At 39.0% G+C, this 20,272-nt stretch overlaps 2 protein-coding genes across 8 annotated transcripts in view; both read right to left on the bottom strand.

Annotated features, from left to right (window-relative positions):
* Nucleotides 1–10,307, bottom strand: part of XRN1 (5'-3' exoribonuclease 1) — a 108,816-nt gene extending 98,509 nt beyond the window's left edge. For 3 of the 6 annotated variants that reach the window (XM_088840090.1, XM_055412415.2, XM_055412407.2), the window contains exon 1: nt 10,099–10,307. In XM_088840090.1, coding sequence (XP_088696216.1) covers nt 10,099–10,290 — 192 coding nt within the window. In that variant the 5' untranslated portion in view covers nt 10,291–10,307. The remainder of the gene's footprint in view (nt 1–10,098) is intronic. The other 3 variants (XM_055412388.2, XM_055412397.2, XM_055412421.2) reach the window with 1 other exon arrangement.
* A 734-nt stretch (nt 10,308–11,041) lies between these two features.
* The window catches only part of ATR (ATR checkpoint kinase), a 116,322-nt gene continuing 107,091 nt past the window's right edge, over nt 11,042–20,272 (bottom strand). The window contains exons 42-47 of one of the 2 annotated variants that reach the window (XM_055412376.2): nt 19,552–19,702; nt 18,811–18,967; nt 18,543–18,696; nt 17,108–17,259; nt 13,789–13,894; nt 11,042–11,797 (exon numbers count right to left, since the gene is read on the bottom strand). In XM_055412376.2, coding sequence (XP_055268351.2) covers nt 11,624–11,797; nt 13,789–13,894; nt 17,108–17,259; nt 18,543–18,696; nt 18,811–18,967; nt 19,552–19,702 — 894 coding nt within the window. In that variant the 3' untranslated portion in view covers nt 11,042–11,623. Of the gene's footprint in view, nt 11,798–13,788; nt 13,895–17,107; nt 17,260–18,542; nt 18,697–18,810; nt 18,968–19,551; nt 19,703–20,272 lie in introns of those variants that run through there. The other variant, XR_016038305.1, reaches the window with a different exon arrangement.

Here is a 20,272-nt window from a genome sequence, read left to right as displayed (position 1 = left end):
TAATATGATACATCATTTTTCCCATCAGGTTAGCAAAAGACTAATGTTACCCAGTATATGTAAGGGTTTGGAGAAATGCATATTTCATGTTAATAAAAGCAAGAGATGGCATTTACTAAGTACTTATTAGGTGTCAAACACTGGGTTAAACACATATTCATTCTCTCAATTATGGTTAAAAATCTTAAAAGATATTTAGATTTCCCATTTTACATTAGAGGAAAATCACAGAGCCAGAAAAGAGAGGTGGCATTTACACACAATAGGCTGGGATGGTAATATAAACTGGTATAATGAATATGAAAACATATATCAAAATCTGAGGTGTGCAATCTCTGACCCAGGATTTCTACTATTAGAAATTTATTCTGAGAAATAATCAGAAATGTGAAATGTGCACAAAGATATAACTAGAAAATTATTCATGGCAGTATGTTCAGAAAAGATAGAAAATGAAAACAATGCCTAAAAATAAAGAAAACTGATAATGGTACATTAACACAACCAAGTATTACAAAGCAATTACAAATTATGATATTATTATTCATAGTTGGCATGGGATAATGTACAAAATGATTCCTAGGTGGCGCAGTAGTAAAGAATACGCCTGCCAATGAGGGATTCTAAGAGATGTGGGTTTGATCCCTGGGTTGGGAACACCCCATGGAGGAAGGCATGGCAGCCAACTCCAGTATTCTTCCCTGGAGAATCCCATGGACAGAGGAACCTGCTGGGTTACAGTCCATGGGGTTTCAAAGAGTCAGACACAACTGACTATGCACACACAATGTACATAATATATATGGTTAAATGACAAAAGTAGGTTACAAAACAGCAGGTGAATTATTCTCCCATGTTTTGAAAATACTTATCTACATGTGTATCTGCATAGAAAAGTTAGAAAGATATAGAAACAAGATGTTACTGGTGGTTAATTCTGGATGATGAATCTCATTTGCTCTTTTCTTTCCTCTAGACTATATACTGGTCTTCCCTGGGGGCCGAGACTGTAAATAATCAGCCTGCAATTCGGGAGACCTGGGTTTGATCCCTGGGTTGGGAAGATCCCCTGGAGAAGGCAACAGCTACCCACTCCAGTATTCTGGCACGGAGAATTCCATGGAGAGAGAAGTCTGGCAGGTCACAGTCCATGGGGTTGTGAAAAGTACAACACAACTGAGTGACTTTCACTGACTAACTGAGACTATATGATACATTTCACATCTTTCTGCATTATATGAACTTTTATATAATGAGCACCTTTATAACCTGAAAAAACCATAATTTTCCTTTTAGAAAAGAATTTTTTAATTCCCTTAGGTTTCAGATTAGTAAGAAAGATACAGAATGATAATCATCGGCCAATGTGGTGAAGAAAATGATCACACACAGAAGAATCCTGCTCTTTTACTAAGACATAACACTGAGTTCTTACATCTGCAAGTTAGAAAGTATCTTATACTTTCCCTTCTTCTTCTACTCTATATCTAATTAGCCATAAAGATTTCTTTTTGTTTTTAACATCTTAAATGTTCCCAGAATATCACCTTCCTACACATTCTCATTGTCTTAGGCAACCCCATCTTTTTCTCCATCCCCAGATTTCCTACCTTACTTCAAACCTTCAGTTTTCCATCTGTAGTACCTGTTTCTAGTTTTCACACCACAGTTTAGCCATTTTTCTAAAGCATAATCTGATCATGTGGCTGCCTTTTCAAACTTGTACTACAAATTCTTAATGCCATGAAATGTCCTATATGATTTGACTGTCATCTTTCCCACCAGTTGCCATATTCCTTCCTGTTTCCACATATATCCTACAAACGAAAGGCAGTAAATTCCTCAGTTCAGCTCAGTCGCTCGTGTCCGACTCTTTGTGACCCCATGGACTGTAGCACTCCAGGCTTCCCTGTCCATCATCAAATCCCGGAGCTTGCTCAAACTTATGTCCATCGAGTCGGTGATGCCATTCAACCATCTCATCCTCTATCGTCCCCTTCTCCTCCTGCCTTCAATCTTTCCCAGCATCAGGGTCTTTTCTGAGGAGTCAGTTCTTTGCATCAGGTGGCCAAAGTATTGGAGTTTCAGCTTCAGCATTAGTCTTCCAGTGAATATTCAGGACTGATCTCCTTTAGGATTGACTGGTTTGATCTCCTTGCAGTGCAAGGGACTCTCAAGAGTCTTCTCCAATAACACAGTTCAAAAGCAACAATTCCTCAGTGCTCAGCTTTATTTATGGTCCAACTCTCACATCCATACATGACCCCTGGAATGTTTAGCTAGTACATCTAGCTTTGACTAGATGGACATTTGTCGGTGAAGTAATGGCTCTGCTATTTAATATGCCATCTAGGTTGGTCATATCTTTCTTCTGAAGAGCAAGTGTCTTTTAATTTCACGGCTGCAGTCACCATCTGCAGTGATTTTGGAGTCCAAGAAAGTAGGCTCTCAATGTACCATTATTTCCCCATCTATTTGCAATGAAGTGATGGGACCGGATGCCATGATCTTAGTTTTCTGAATGTTGAGCTTCAAGCCAACTTTTTCACTCTCTTTCAAATTCATCAAGAGGCTCTTTAGTACCTCTTCTCTCTCTGCCATAGGGTGGCGTCATGTGTTTCTGAGGTTATTAATATTTCTCTTGGCAATCTTGATTCCAACTTATGATTCATCCAGTCCAGCATTTCTCATGATGTACTCTGCATGTAAGTTAAATAAGCAGGGTGACAATATACAGCCTTGAAGGACTCCTTTCCCAGTTTGGAACCAGTCTGTTGTTCCATGTCCGGTTCTAACTGTTGCTTCTTGACTTGCATACAGATTTCTGAGGAGGCAGGTCAGGTGGTCTGGTATTCCCATTTCTTTCAGAATTTTCCACAGTTTGTTGTGATCCACACAGTCAAAGGCTTTGGCATAGTCAATAAAGCAGAAGTAAATGTTTTTCTGTAACTCTCTTGCTTTCTCGATGATTGAACAGATGTTGGCAATTTGATCTCTGGTTCCTCTGCCTTTTCTAAATCCAGCATTAACATCTGAAAGTTCTTGGATCACATACTCTTGAAGTCTGGCTTGGGGAATTTTGAGCATTGCTTTACTAGCGTGTGAGATGAGTGCAACTGTGCGGTCATTTGAACATTCTCTGGCATTGCCTTTCTTTGGGATTGGAATGAAAACTGACCTTTTCCAGTCCTGTGGCCACTGCTGAGTTTTCCAAATTTGCTGGAATGTTGAGTGCAACACTTTCACAGCATCATCTTTTAGGATTTGTAATAGCTCAACTGGAATTCCATCACCTCCACTAGCTTTGTTCATAGTGATGCTTCCTAAGGCCCACTTGACTTTACATTCCAGGATGTCTGGCTCTAGGTGAGTGATCACACCATCGTGATCATCTGGGTCGTGAAGATCTTTTTTTGTACAGTTCTTCTGTATATTCTTGACACCTCTTCTTAATATCTACTGCTTCTGTTATGTCCATACCATTTCTGTCCTTTCTTAAGCCCATCTTTGCATGAAATGTTCCCTTGGTGTCTCTAATTTTCTTGAAGAGATCTATAGTCTTTCCCATTTTATTGTTTTCCTCTATTTCTTTGCACTGATCATTGATGAAGGCTTTCTTATCCCTTCCTGCTATTCTTTGGAACTCTGCATTCAAATGGGTATATCGTTCCTTTTCTCCTTTGTTTTTTGCTTCGCTTCTTTTCACAGCTGTTTGTAAGGCCTCCTCAGAGAACCATTTTGCTTTTTTGCATTTCTTTTTCTTTCTCCTGCACAATGTCACTAACCTCCTTCAATAGTAAGGAGTGGTGGGTGGCAGCCACACGGCGCTGGAGCAGTGAGCAGTGAGAGGCGATACGCCACGTCCAAGGTCAGGAGCGGGGGCCGTGAGGAGATACCCCATGTCCAGGGTCAGAGAAACCCCAGTAAGTGAAGTGAAGGCTGAGTGAAGGCATCAGATGGCAGACAGAAACCACAATCACAGAAAACTAACCAATCCAATCACATGGACCACAGCCTTGTCTAACTCAATGAAACTATGAGCCATACCGCATAGGGCCACCCAAGAGAGACGGGTCATGGTGGAGAGTTCTGACAAAATGTGGTCCACTGGAGAAGGGAATGGCAAACCACTTCAGTATTCTTGCCTTGAGAACCCCATGAACAGCATGAAAAGGCAAAAAGATAGTGAGAGGGTAACGGGCAGGAAGGCCAGGGGTCTCCAAACGGAGGAAATAGTCTGCAAGTGTCAGACATTTTTATCTCTCTTAAGAGACAGGAAGAAACAAACTAGCTGTATTTTTTTCTTCTCTATACAAACTTAAAAGGAAGTTTCTCTTAAAATACTGTGTTGCCATAATGACACCTGGTTTCACCTGAAGTTCAGTTCAGTTCAGTCGCTCAGTCGTGTCTGACTCTTTGCAACCCCGAAGTTAAGTATTCTCAAATCTTGAGTTAACCAATGCATTTTCTTATGGAAATGTTGGTCTTAAACTATGTTAATGTACTATGCATTTACCCCAAACTCTGTCTTCAAGTCAGTTATGCCAAATGGCTCAGAACCTACTTGACAAACCAGTATGTTATACTCAGATATTGTTCCCCTAATCTGTAAACGAAACTAACTTGCCCTTCTGCAAGATTCAAGTTAATCATTTTATGGCCCCGGATGATTCGTCTGGTGTCAAGATTATCCCAAAATGCATCTTGTGGGTGAGGGGCCTGGTGCCATTCTGAGTTTTAAGACATTCCTTTACTTCATTAACAGTCTGCTAGTGACTATACAACATCCAGCTAAAGACTAGCAGGGGGGTACTCTTTCTGCCCCCTTCTGATGTCTATGTCAGAAGCTTTCTCTCTTTTATATATACTTTAATAAAACTTTATTACACAAAAGTTTTGAGCGATCAAGCCTCGTCTCTGTCCTCGGATTGAATTCTCCTCCGGAGGCCAAGAATCCCAGTGTCTTTGTGTCATTCCACAACACCTTTCAATATGACACTGAAAGATGAACTCCCCAGGTTGGTAGGTGCCCAATATGCTACTGAAGATCATCGGAGAAATAATTCCAGAAAGAAAAAAGAGACGGAGCCAAAGCAAAAAAAAACACCCAGTTGTGGATATGACTGGTGATGGAAGCAAGATCTGACACTGTAAAGAGCAATACTGCATAGGAACCTGGAACGTTAGGTCCATGTATCAAGGCAAATTGGAAGTGGTCAAACAGGAGATAGCAACAGCAAACTTCGACATTTTAGGAATCAGCAAACTAAAATGGACTAGAATAGGTGAATTTAACTCAGATGACCATCATGTCTATTACTGCGGGCAAAAATCCCTTCGAAGAAATGGGAGTAGCCCTCATAGTCAACAAGAGAGTCCAAAATGTAGTACTTGGATGGAATCTCAAAAATGACAGAATGATCTCTGTTCGTTTCCAAGGCAAACCATTCAACACCATGGTAATCCAAGTCTATGCCCCGACTAGTAATGCTGAAGAAGGTGAAGTTGAACGGTTCTATGAAGATCCTTTAGAACTAACACCCAAAAAGATGTCCTTTTCATTATAGGGGACTGGAATGCAAAAGTAGGAAGTCAAGAAACACCTGGAGTAATAGGCATATTTGGCACTGGAGTACAGAATGAAGCAGGGCAAATGCTCAGAGTTCTGCCAAGAGAACACACTGGTCATAGCAAATATCCTCTTCCAACAACACAAGAGATGACTTTACACATGGACATCACCAGATGGTCAACACCGAAATCAGATTGATTATATTCTTTGCAGCCAAAGATGGAGAAGCTCTATACAGTCAGCAAAAACAAGACCAGGAGCTGACTGTGGCTCCGATCATGAACTTCTTATTGCCAAACTCAGCCTTAAATTGAAGAAAGTAGGAAAACCACTAGACCATTCAGGTATGACCTAAATCAAATCCCTTATGATAATACAGTGGAAATGGGAAACAGATTTAAGGGACTAGATCTGATAGAATGCCTGATGAACTACACTTGATCAGCTTACACTTAAAAGTGAGTATAGTACCCTTATGTTATTCCATAAAGCACTACTGTGAAAAATTGTAATGGGAACCTAATTTCCTTTCCTTTAGAAGTCATACGTTTCTTTTTTCTAGGTGACAAAGCTTTTTCTTTTTTCTTTTTAAAGTCCATGAATTTTACTAGAACATGTCTTGATGTTATCAATATTCTTGGGTACGTGGTATATTCTTTCAACATGGTTTCAATTTGTCTTCTAACTTCAAGAAAGTTTTCTTTAATTATAGTTTTCATATTTTTCTATTATTTTGCTTTTCAAGAATGCCTATTATTTGTGTTCGACTATATTTATCATTACTTTCACTCTAATCTTTTTTATCTTTTAAAATTTTCTTTTATTTCCACCTATCTTTTTTCTTATGGTTAATTTGCTTTTGCCTTGCTGCTGCTGCTGCTGTCACTTCAGTCGTGTCTGACTCTGTGTGACCCCAGAGATGGAAGCCCACCAGGCTCCCCCATCCCTGGGATTCTCCAGGCAAGAACACTGGAGTGGGTTGCCATTTCCTTCTCCAATGTGTGAAAGTGAAAAATGAAAGTGAAGTCGCTCAGTCGTGTTGGACCCTTAGCGACCCCATGGACTGCAGCCTACCAGGCTGCTCCATCCATGGGATTTTCCAGGCAAGAGTACTGGAGTGGCTTGCCATTGCCTTCTCCGAGGCTTCATTTCTGACATGATCTTGTCATTTACATCTAATTTTCTCTAGGTTCTGTTCCCTTTTTCCTGAATTTTTGTAATTGATTATGTGTTGTTTTTTATGCCTTATATAATTTTCTTAGTGCATTTTTAGATCATTCTGTAATAGAAGGTTATAATTTTGATCTGTTTTGTGCGCATGTCTTTATTGCAAGCTTTTATTGTCTGTGAGTGTGTGTGTGTGTGTGCGCGCGCGCTAAGTTGCTTCAGTTGTGTCTGACTCTTAGAGACCCTATGGACTGTAGCCCTCCAGGCTCCTCTGTCCATGGGATTCTCCAGGTAAGAATACTGGAGTGGGCTGTCATGCCCTTCTCCATGGGATTTTCCCAAACCAGGGATCGAATCTGGTCTGTAAAGTCTCCACTGGCAGACAGGTTCTTCATCACTAGGGCCATCAGGGTTATTGTCTGTATGAATGTTATTTTGTTCCCCTTTCCCCCATAACTTTGCATACTATACACCATTGACATTTTTCTATTGTTTATTTTTATATAAATTTAATTTTTTCTGAACTTTTTGAAGTACGATGCATTTAGGAAAACTTTAAAGTTTCTTCTTCTGCTACTTTGGGATAGTATTAAAAATATGGTGGTTTGCTTGGTTTGTTTTCTAAGATTTCTTGACTCTGTAATTCTTCCACACTTTTATCTTCACTTTCTTCTCTTATCTCTCTTGTCCCTTTCCTGATAAAATTTTATTTCACTCCCGGCAGTTTTTCTTTACGGTAGGCTGCACCTTAGAATGGTGCCTTGGCAAGTCAGTTTTGAAGGTTCACAGGAGTTAGTCTGCTCTTGCCATTTAAAACCCTTTAGTTACAGCTACTGCTAATAGGACTGGAGAGTCTTAGTAAATATCCTGAAGTTCTATTCTCATGTTCATCAGATGTTGCCCCATTTTTTTCTTCCTTCTCTTGCAGAGATGCCAATATCAACAGGGTCTAGAGGTTATTGGTAGTCTGTCCCCACCTATTTTATCTTGGAATTCTTGGGGATACCCTGTCACACAGTTTTCTTGCAATTGTCTTATCAATTTAAATTTTGCAATCTAGTAGCTGTTTCTGTTTTTAAATAAGTTTTCAGAGAAACCAAAAACTATGCCCCGTCATTACTGCCATCATTTTACTAGAACCCACTCCTCCTTCCAATCCCTTCCCCAAGGACTAGCTTTTTGAAGGACTGTGACTTACTTAGCACTACCATCTTTTAAGTACTGCTTGAGAGAGTAGCTGGTGATTGCTTTTTGAAAGACATCACTTTGATGGACAAAGTTTTAAACTTATTATTAGTGTTCATGTCATAAAATTGCCTGAGAGCAATTGTTTTTGTTCAGCAACAAAATTTCTCAAGATGGAGAAAATCCAAGATCCTTACATCAAACCAAATTCTTTGCCAAAGAGTTTTTGTTCCGTCGCTCAGTCATGTCCGACTCTTTGCGACCCCGTGGACTGTAGCCTACCAGGCTTCTCCGTCCATGGGATTCTCCAGGCAAGAATACTGGAGTGGGTTACCGTTTCCTTCTCCAGGGGATCTTCCCGACCCAGGGATCGAACCCGGGTCTCCCGCATTGGAGGCAGATGCTTTAACCTCTGAGCCACCAGGGAAGCCCAAAGAGTAGGGAGGTAAAATAATACTGAACAGATTGTGTATTATCAAGTTAGTCTGAATGTCTTAATTTAGAGAGAAAGTGACTGATACATGGCAGGTACTGATTGCAGCCATGAAATTAAAAGACGCTTACTCCTTGGAAGGAAAGTTATGACCAACCTAGATAGTATATTAAAAAGCAGAGACATTACTTTGCCAACAAAGGTCCGTCTAGTCAAGGCTATGGTTTTTCCCGTGGTCATGTATGGATGTGAGAGTTGGACTGTGAAGAAAGCTGATCGCCGAGGAATTGATGCTTTTGAACTGTGGTGTTGGAGAAGACTCTTGAGAGTCCCTTGTACTGCAAGGGATTCCAACCAGTCCATTCTAAGGGAGATCAATCCTGGGTGTTCATTAGGACTGCTGCTAAAGCTGAAACTCCAATACTTTGGCCACCTCATGCGACGAGTTGACTCACTGGAAAAGACTCTGATGCTGGGAAAGGTTGGGGGCGGGAGGAGAAGGGGACGACTGAGAATGAGATGGCTGGATGGCATCACCGACTCTGTGGACATGAGTTTGAGTGAACTCCGGGAGTTGGTGATGGACAGGGAGGCCTGGCGTGCTGTGATTCATGGGGTCGCGGAGAGTCGGACACGACTGAGCGACTGAACTGAACTGAATCATCACAACTAAATCAATTAGCTATACAAATTTAAAAAATAATTTTCCCTTGTAAAATATAAAATGGACAAGAGATCTACCAAAACCATTAAATAAGCACAAGCAACAAACACTCGCCCCAAATTCTAGTTTATCTAATATACTGTTGTCGTTCAATTGCTAAGCCGTGTCGGAATCTTTGCCCATCTACTGAAGCACGCCAGGCTTTCCTGTCCTTCACTATTTCCCGGAGTTTGCTGGCTTACTATTTTTTTTTTGCCACAGTTCCAATACATGAACTACATTTTTGAAGCGTGCACATAAACTCTGCCCTGGGGTCATTATATACCGAATATGACGATTACACGTATTAGTGCTCTTCCAATCTGTTCCTCTCTCCGTTCTCCCCGCTTCTCTCCGTCTCTTACACACACACGCACATACACGCACAACGAAGCCTTCAAATAAGTGCCCTGGTCCTGTCCAAATGTATTTTTCTTTCTTTCGGAACGGGGGGTTGGTACGGTTCTTGGGGTAATAGAAAAAATGTACCGAAAGGCATCATAAATATCCACCATCAGCCACGTCGGAAAGCCTAGGCGTTGGGGGTGGGGCGGGATGCAGCTCGCGATTAGGGGAAGTAAACAGGGGCGTTCAACGGCTGAGGCCGTCAGTCCTGTTCGCAGTTGGGTCTGCTGGCTCTGGGTGGGGAGCCGGGGGAGGCCCTAGGAGAACATCCACTCCGCTTCGAAACCTCCAGAAAGAAAAACGAAACCTGCAACTTCCTGGGAAGGAAGGGGACGCACTCCCGAGAGCGCCGCTCCCACGGGCTTGATGTCGGAGTCACGCAGGCCCTGCCCCGGCAGGAGCTGTCAGAACCGCCGCATCCCCGCGGCTCTGCCCACAGGAGGGCGACCTGCGCGCTCGCTCCCACTCAGATCACCGGGGTGTCCTCAAATGTCCTGCTCCCCTCCCTTCGCCGCTCAGCCAGCCGACGACGAGCAGCAGGAGGCGGCTGGGAGCCCAGGTCCCAGGGTGGAGAGAGGGCCGCCGAGCCCCGGGTCCTGCGCCTTCTCAGCCGCTGCCCCCGCGCTCACCCACCTGATGCTCCTTCACCACTTCGCTGAGGCAGGGATATCGCTCCGAGATCCATCGGTAAAACTTGGGGACTCCCATTTCGGCCGTCAGTATTAACTCGTCAGGGCCAAACCGAAACCAAACGCCCCGCCGGGGCCTACGCAGCCGCCTCCGGCCGTCGCTCCGCGGATGACAACACACCGCCCGCCCGACCATAGAGAGCGGCCGCCGGGCCTAGAGCGGCCGGCTCCGAGGCCGCATCCCCGGGGCGGGGCTCTAGTCCCGGCGCCGAGCTTCCTGGTGGGTTACACGGAAGAAACCCAAGGCGCGTTTGAACGCGCGTGTGAAATTCAATTCTGAAAATGTCAGTTGATGGAGCCGTGCGCTATCAGTGGATTTGGAAGTGTTGTGGAAACCCCATGAGACGACTGTAAGACTCCTGGCTCTTTCCGTTTCCTGCGATTACAAATCTCAGTGGTTTTCAACACGAATTTGTAAAGGTCTGATGATTTATTTGGTTTACTTTCTGAGCGGAAATCTTTCGAGGTTACGACAGTTTCTTTTCAAAACTTTATCTTTGTCCAAATTACTTGCTTAAAATAATTTCCTAACACCCCTCCATCCATTTACTCTACAACTCTTTGCATTATACTTTCCTTGAATAGGAAAGTATATGTTTAGTTTTCACATTTATACCTCTTGGGTTACCCCCATCACACTTAAACTGTACAAAAGGCAGAATTCTGTAAGGTGAACGTAAGTGAAATTACCTGTTATAAAGAATTTTCCATTTGTTTGTATATAATCTCATTGCTTTGTAATTACTATGAATTATTTTAAATCTTCTATAATAAAACATACCCCCAAATTATTAAAATTGTTTAGATTTTAAAACCTATGAAATGTTAAGTACTGTTCCCCCAAACTACAGGATTCTGCATTCTGGTGCACTTTTAGTATGGTAGCATCTTTAAAATTACAGAATGTTTATATAGTTTTCATATTCATGGTAATTGGCTAAGTTTCCTCTCCCTATCATATTTTCAACCATACCAAAAAAAAACCCGGGAGTTTTACTAAATGAACTTAATAATGTGCTATTTATGTTTACATCTCTCTTACTAGACAATTCCCAGATGGCAGGGCAAGTATTGTTAGCTCTGTGCACAAATATAACACAGTGTTAACATAAAGAGTATTTATTCAATATAATTTTTTGTTCAAATGAATCCTTATGCTAGCACTTATAATCAGTGAAAATTGTGAAATGAAATTAGGCTGGCTTGTTTTTTGCAAATATCTTTTTAGAGCATAAAAACATACAATATTCCATTTCTCCAGGTATAATACACAGTATATATTAAGAAAACAGTTTATTTCGTAACAACATATATTATTTTAAATATTATTAACAATCAGGGAGAAATACCAGTTACTCTGAGACTATAAACATATGTTGTAGTTTGGAATTGAATAGATACAACCACAGATTAATGCACCAAATGCATTAAATTTAGATTATTAACATATTCTTTAAAGTAATTCCATTTTACATATATGGGGTCCAACCAAGGTACATCTGGCATAGCAAGTTTTCATCAGTAGCTTCTTGTATAAGGTAATGTACATGTCCTTCGATAGATAATGGCAGCCCTGTCACTCTATTTCGGGTCTTGATTACACCTTGCAGTCGCTGCTCGATGTCAAGAACATGAGTCTTGGCCTAAAAAGAAATGGAAGATCATAAGAACTAAAGACCCATATGGATGTATGTTTATAAACTGCAGTTACTGACTTTCTGTTATTTAACAAATATTAATGCCATTTTACTGACCCTTACCCCTTTTCTAAGAGTGAATACAGACAAAAGAGAGAAGAAACAAATACGGTAACTTGAGATACTTATCTTAAAACTTGCAATGTTAACCTAACATCAACTGCGTGGATGTTTTTCAGGACTAAGTGAAATATCAATAATCTCTTCCACATTAGAAGTCTAGAAAAAGAATTAATATAAAAAACTACCCAAAAAAGTGTTTAGGACATAAACATTTGAATATTAATATTCTAGGAATAGCAATAATACTCTGATGCCTAATATTTTCCATTAGTATATGCAAATGGGAGTTCTACATGAGCACCTGGAATGCTACACATTTCTCTCAATCAAGACAGCTTATCAGAATGCAAAAGTGAGAGTAATGTTATTAGAATAACAATCCTCAACCTATTCTAACTTATTCAAAACAACTATCTGGAAAATTTGAGTCTTCAACCAATATTGTCAGCTCACTGCAGCCAATGATTCAACCAACAGTGGATTGAAAAAATTCAGGGGAAAAAAATTCCAGAAAGTTCCACAACAGAAAACTTGAATTTGCCATGTACCAACAACTATTTACATAGCATTTACACTATATTTACAACTATTTACATGGTATTTCCTTTGTACTAGGTACTATAAGTAATCTAGAGATGATTTAAAGTATATGGGATGACATACACAGGTTATATACAATACCATGTCATTTTATATAAGGGATTTGAGCAATCCGGGATTTTGGTATCCACTCCAAGGGGGTCCTGGAACCTATCTCCAATGGAAACCAAGGGAAAAGGGACCTCAGATATGTAGGTGACACCACCCTTATGGCAGAAAGTGAAGAGGAACTAAAAAGCCTCTTGATGAAAGTGAAAGAGGAGAGGAAAAAGTTGGTTTAAAGCTCAACGTTCAGAAAACTAAGATCATGGCATCTGGTCCCATCACTTTATGGGAAATAGATGGGGAAACAGTGGAATCAGTGTCAGACTTTATTTTTTTGGGCTCCAAAATCACTGCAGATGGTGATTGCAGCCATGAAATTAAAAGGCACTTACTCCTTGGAAAGAAAGTTATGACCAACCTAGATACCATATTATAAAGCAGAGACATTACTTTGCCAACAAAGGTCCGTCTAGTCAAGGCTATGGTTTTTCCAGTGGTCATGTATGGATGTGAGAGTTGGACTGTGAAGAAAGCTGAGCACAGAAGAATTGATGCTTTTGAACTGTGGTGTTGGAGAAGACTCTTGAGAGTCCCTTGGACTGCACGGAGATCCAACCAGTCCTTCCTAAAGGAGATCAGTCCTGGGTGTTCACTGGAAGGACTGATGATAAAGCTGAAACTCCAATACTTTGGCCACCTCATGTGAAGAGTTGACTCACTGGAAAAGACTCTGATGCTGGGAGGCATTGGGGGCAGGAGGAGAAGGGGACGACAGAGAATGAGATGGCTGGATGGCATCACCGACTCAATGGACATGGGTTTGGGTGGACTCCGGGAGTTGGTGATGGACAGGGAGGCCTGGCGTGCTGCGATTCATGGGGTCGCAAAGAGTCGGATACGACTGAGCGACTGAACTGAACTAATGTTAGTAGAGTGACTACTACATATTGAAGCTGAGACCTGCTGCTCTATAAATTCAGGCAATTTGTGTTCACGTTTTTCCCACTCTGTATCATAACTGTGAATTGTTATGATTAAACAGGCATATCTTGAACTCTTTTTATTACATGAGGGATAATAGTGTTAACATTAGTAATGACAAGAAAACTAGTACATGGAGAACTAGATTTCAGAGTATTCAGTGGTCAATCACTGACAGTATTTAGAATCAGTTTCCATTTGCCAAGAAATACAATATCAGTTCATATCCAGCTACACCTTTTACTAACCTTTTCATTGACAACTTCTCCTGTTTCATTCAGTGCTGCTTTGGAATGCCCTTTCACTGGTTTACTCCATTCCACAAGAGGATCATGTAGGAAAGTCTTTAAGACACTAAAATGGAAACAAATATTATGATAATACAGTGTTATTTTTATAAAAAGAATTCTCATTAAAGTGAACACTTAGGTGAAGGGTAACTGAAGGATGAGAAGCTAATTCTAATACTTTACTAAACACATTGCTACTATTTCAGAAAATGCTATACTTCCTCTTTTAGAGAATTTGCCTTAGACTACAGGTAACCAATGTATTCTACCATTATTCCTAGTACACAGCTCTTAAATAAAAAAAGTGGGTGAGTAAGCTTTAAATGTTCTTCTAAAAAACTACTTCCCATAACTAATATCATATTTAATGGTGAAAGAATGGCTTCTTTACCCCTAAGGTTAGGAACAAGACAAGGATGTAGATGTCTCCCCACCGCTATTTGATGTTGATCTAGCTAGGGCAATCAGGTAAGAAAAAGAAAAGGCACTGAGATTAGATTGGAAATAAGAAGTAAAATTCTATCTACAGATGACCTGCTGTTGTAGAGAGAAAAATCTTAAGGCATCTATAAAAATAACTATTACAACAAATAAATGGGTTCTGTAAGATTGCAGGATATAAGATCAATATATAAATTTAGTTATGTTTCTATACACTAGCAATGAACAAACATGAAATTAAGAAAATTCCTTTCAGAATAGCATTAAAAGGAATAAAATACTTAGGAACACATTTTAAAAAAGTTAACTACAAGAAAACTAAAAATTATAAAACTTTGTTGAAAGAAATTGAAGAAGACTTAAATAAATAGACTTATCAACTTCATGGATCAGAAGACTTAATTTTGTTAAGATGGCACTGCTCCCTAAATTGATTTACAGATTCAATGTCATTCTTAGCAAAGTTTAGGCTGGCCACTGCTGAAAATGACAATATGATCTTACAATGTATATGGAAACGCAAGATACTTGTAACAGTTAAATAATCTAAAAAAAAAAAAAGTTGGAGGATTCACACTTCCTGATTTCAAAACGTACTACAAATCTACAGTAATCAGGACAGTGTGCTGTTGGCATAAGGTCAGACATAGATCAGTGGAATAAAACTGAGAAACTAGAAATAAGCCTTTACATGTATGGTCAATTGGTTTTCAACAGAAGTGTCAAAACAATTAAATAAGAGAAAAATAATCTTTTCAAAAATGGAGCTGAAACAACTGGATATACATATTTAAAAGAATAAAGAGGCTTACTTCACTCTAGATGCACAAAATAACTAAAAATGATCAAAGATTTAAATAAGAGCTAAAACTGTAAAATACTAAGACATACATGTGACTCTTCATGACTTTGAATTATAGTTCTTTAGATATGACACCAAAAAGTACAAATAACAATAACAAATGTAGATAAATTAGTCATCAAAGGTAAAAACTGTTTTGCTTCAAAGGGCATCATCAAAAATGAATCAACAATTTATATATCAGAGAAAATACTTGCAAATCATATATTCATGAAGGTCTGTATCCAGAGTATTTAAAGAACTCTCACAACTCAAAGAAAGATTAATAATCCAATTTTTAAAATGGGCAAAGGATTTAAATAGATATTTGTCCAAAGAATATATGCAGGTGACCAATAAATACATGAAAAGATGCTCAACATAACTGATCATTAGGAAATGCAATCTGAAACAATGACATACAATTTCACATCCACCAACATTGTTATTGTTTAGTCGCTAAATTGTGTCCGACTCTTTTGCGATCCCATGAACTGTAACCCGCCAGGTGCCTCTGTCCATGGGATTTTCCAGGCAAGAATACTGGAGTAGGTTCTCCAGGAGATCTTCCCAACCCAGGGATCAAACCTGTGTCTGCTGCACTGGCAGGTGGATTCTTTACCACTGAGCCACGTGGGAAGCCCCAAATGAAATAGACAATAACAACAAGTTCTGGTAAGGATGTGGAGAAATTGGAACCCTCAGACACTGCTAGTGGGACTATAATATATTACATCTGCCTTTCAAAACAGTTTGAAAGCTCCTCAAAATGTTAAGCTTAGAGTTAACTTATGATCCAGGATTCTACTCCTAGGTATAACCAAAAGAAAACATGTATCAACATGAAACTTGTACTTAATGTTCACAGCCACACTATACACAATAGCCAAAACAATCCAAATGTCCATTAACTGATGAACTGATAAACAAAAGGTGGTATATCCATATAATAGAATATTATTTGGCAATAAAAAAGAATGAAGTACTGATACATGCTACTGCACAGATAAAACCTTAACATTATGCTAGTGAGAGATGACACACGAAAGGTCACATTTTGTGTAATTCCATTTGTATATAAAATATTCAGAATAGGCAAATCTATAGAGACAGAAGCAGCGACAGATTTTTTGGGTTCTCAAATCACTTCAGACAGTGACTGCAGTCATGAAATTAAAAGACACTCCTTGGAAGGAAAGCTATGACAAACCTAGACAGTGTATTAAAAAAGCAGAGACATCACTCTGCCCACAAAGGTCCTTATAGTCAAAGCTTTGGTTTTTTCAATAGTTATGTATGAATTAGACCATAAAGAAGTCTGAGTGCTGAAGAACTGATGCTTTCGAACTGTGGTGCTGAAGAAGACTCTTGGGAGTCTCTTGGACTGCAAGGAGACCAAACCAGTCCATCCTAAAGGAAATCAACCCTGAATATTCATTGGAAGGACTGATGCTGAAGCTAAAGCGCCAATACTTTGGCCTGATGTGAGGAGCCAACTCACTGGAAAACACCCTGATGCTGGGAAAGACTGAGGGCAGGAAAGAAGGGGGCGGCAGAGGATGAGATGCGTAGAGAGCATCACGGATTCAATGGACGTGAATCTGAGCCTGGCGTGCCATGGGGTTGCAAAGAGTAGCACACAACTTAGCAACCGAACAACAACAACAAATAGAGACAGAAAGAGATTAGTGGTTACCAGGAGTTGGTGGGGGAGTAGAATTGGGGAGTGACTGCTAGTTTCTTTTGGAAGTGATGAAAATATTTTATAATTAGATAGCAGTGATGGTCACACAATCTTGTGAATATACTAAAACCACTGTAGTATACGTATTAAGACTGAATTTCTTATTATGTAAAATATATCTTATTGAAAGGTATTATTTAAAAAAAACTTCAACCAGTACAAAGTAGCTTCTGTATAAAGAAAACATACTTAAGAACCAATAATCACATCCAAAGTTATTATTAAATTGTTTACAGACTATAAATGTTTACCTCATTAAAGGTTCTCTCTGGTCTCGCATTAGTCTCATTGTAACTTCACAAGCTCTTCGAAAAAGACCTTCCGTTCCCATCGGACCCATTCCATTAACCATATTATGAGTTAGGCGAAATGGAACAATTTCTGGGACCTCAAAGGTTTCTCCCTTAAAACAAGGCATTTCATTAAAAAGAAAAAATGCTGTAATTTTAAAATATGCAAAAAATTTGGAGCTTCATATGTAGACTCTTTCAGCAAAGAGCAAACATACTCTCAAAATATTTATATTCTCAACTTACATTAGTGGCCTAAATCATGAGTCATGTGACTCTACCTCTGCTTTTGAGGAACTGAAACACAACTCCTTGGATAAGATCTAGAGAATGGGTAGATTCATCTTTCACTGAATTACGAAAGTGAATAGCATTATAGAGAAATATTTATGATTTATTATTTAGCCTTATATTAATGGGGCTTCCTTGGTGGCTCAGACAGTAAAGAATGCAACACAGGAGACCCAGGTGCAATCCCTGGGTTGGGAAGATCTGGAGAAGGGAATGGCAACCCATTCCAGTATTCTTGCCTGGAGAATTCCATGGGCAGAGGAGCCTGGTGGGCTACAGTCTATGGAGTCGCAAAGAGTCAGATATGACTGAGCACCACACACACACACATCTCTCGGACAGGAAATGTAAGCAACATGTATTATGATGAAGTCCAGTTCATTTATTTTCTGCCATTCTCTAACCTGTCTTTCCTAGAATATTTTCATCCCTCTGGTCAGTTTCCCTAAGTTCCTCTCTTGTATGAATCCCCTATACCAGTGGTCTATCTCTGATTTGTTTTCTGTTGGGTCTGTGGCTTTTTGTGGTTTCCAAACAGCAGATGGCAACCCATAGAGAATCAGGATGAAGAAAATAGCGGGTTTATTTAACAGTTTGCCTTTCAGGATCGTAACATTGGAAAATTGGACGGTGGCCTTAAGGAGAGTCCAACTACCTTCATTTATTACCAAACCCCAGTCTGCTGGGCCTACAGAATCTGAATTTCCTGGGATGTTTCCTAGGTATCTGCATTACAAAAAATTTCTTAGATGATTCTGATGTGCTGCCAGGTTTGGAAACAATCACATCAAATTATTGTCTCTTTAAAACTGAGTCTTAGTAAAACAAACTGTTCATTTAAGAGAACTATGAGTCAGAACTTGGATCTATACGTTTGGACTTAAAAGTTCAGTGCTTTAGTTTTACTGTATCACTCTTTTGAGTTCTCTCCAACCTAAGTTGCTTTGCTGAGGGATATGGGATCCACTGACTAAAACCAGTTAACCTACTCTCAGTGTCACTTAACTGAGACTGTTACTGTTACAAATTGTTTAGGAAGAACAGCTGTTGAGGAAAGGATATTAGGAGAAACATACAGTTAACTATGGTAAGTCATATCACATACCTTATTGAAGAGACAGTTGAAATCCACATGTACACATTCACCAGTCAAAGAATCAAAGAGAATGTTTTCACCATGACGGTCTCCAAGGCCTAGGATATAACCAACCATTGACATAACTGCAGTGGAACGACAGTATGCTGATCTGCTACTGTACCTAAAAGAAATATAATGCCTATGAAATATCCTTGTATCATATGAGGCAACATACATATAAATATATATTTTTTTAAGTTAATCATAACAGTATATTATATTCTAGGTAACTAACCATGATGTAGGATCAGGGAATGTTCTCAGAAACCACTCATGAAAAACAGGAGGATGCCTGGGCAGGAGAAATTCTTGGAATACTTTGAGTTTTTCAGACAAAGCTGCCGATTTTGGTAGCATACACTGCCGAAGTTCCTTCCCTGTCATATAAACTCCTGCAAGGTAAAGTGATTTCCGTTAATCACACAAGCCAAATGGAAAAAGGGGCAATTTTCTTTAGGTGAAGATAGGACGGGAAAATATCTACTTTTAATCAAATTGTATTCAAATTTATTTTATTCCATGCGTTATAATCTAATACTGTCACTGTTTATTTTGGTGCTTAAATTATTCACAGTTTGGCCAGTGGGAGAGTCTAATGCTAGTCTAACACTTTGGTTTCGTTCTAGCTTTATTTTTCTTTCTCTAATAATGTAAAACTAGCTCTCATTAACCATAGTGTATTTATTTACTGACTCAAGTCTAGTTTACACATAAAGTAGTTTAAGAATTGCTAACCAATAACTCCTAAAAACACACATTTTCATATACATATTTGTAAGTTATCTCAAATCCTTTTGGAATAAATAAAAAGAATTAAAACACAAGGAAGGAAGGAAGGAAGAAATGTCTTAAGTACTTCTGTATATAGTACCTAGAAATTTTACTATGGCTTATACCCCAAAAATGTACAATGATATATGTTAATAATCATTATACCTATATTGTATGTTTCTAGAATAAGAATTAATTTTAGTACCCTTTTCTTTATATAGTTTTGTCAGAATAGGTCTCAAACCAGCAGTGTTGTTGACCCATTCAATAATCCCACATTCATCGTTCAGTGGAATAACTGCATATGTTCGAATATGAAGTTCTCTTCTACGAGATTCTGCATCTTTTCTTAAGCACTATTAAAGAAAACAAAACACATACACTTAAAAGTTAAAAATTTCTGAATGTTATGTCAAATTTATCTAAAGATTTTTCTTTTCATAGCAAAAGAATGTCAATAAAAGCTTACTCTGTAGTATAGATGAATAATTATTCAGAATGGTAGAGCAGGAAACTATTGGGACAGTATCCATAATTTATTTCCAAATCATTAAAAATGCCTTGGGTAAGTACTTCTTTAAATTATTCACTATTAATGTGACAACAATACAGTCTTCAAAAATATTATAATTATGACATTCCTGAAACATTAAGTCCTTAGTCACAGAGAAGCTCTTTAATTTTATCCAAAAGATGCATGATCAAAAAAATATGAGTTTTACAATATCCCCATATAGCTTCATTTGAAAAATCATCCAGCAGAAGAAAGCTTTTCACATTACATCTGCTTAATCCTAAAATATACTAGGTAAGGATAAACAGTATGCTATTTAATTTTGGAACTGTATGAAATGAACAAACTATGCACAGATCTATAATTGTAACCTGTCAAATTCAAAAACACAAGCAACTGATCAAAAATATAT

Source organism: Moschus berezovskii, chromosome 1 (genome assembly GCF_049115385.1).
Source record: "Moschus berezovskii isolate FMDL1 chromosome 1, NW_MosBer_1.0, whole genome shotgun sequence".
NCBI classification, from domain to species: Eukaryota; Metazoa; Chordata; class Mammalia; order Artiodactyla; family Moschidae; genus Moschus; species Moschus berezovskii.
Note: the sequence above shows the minus strand (reverse complement) of the source record. Positions and strands in the feature narration are given on the sequence as shown.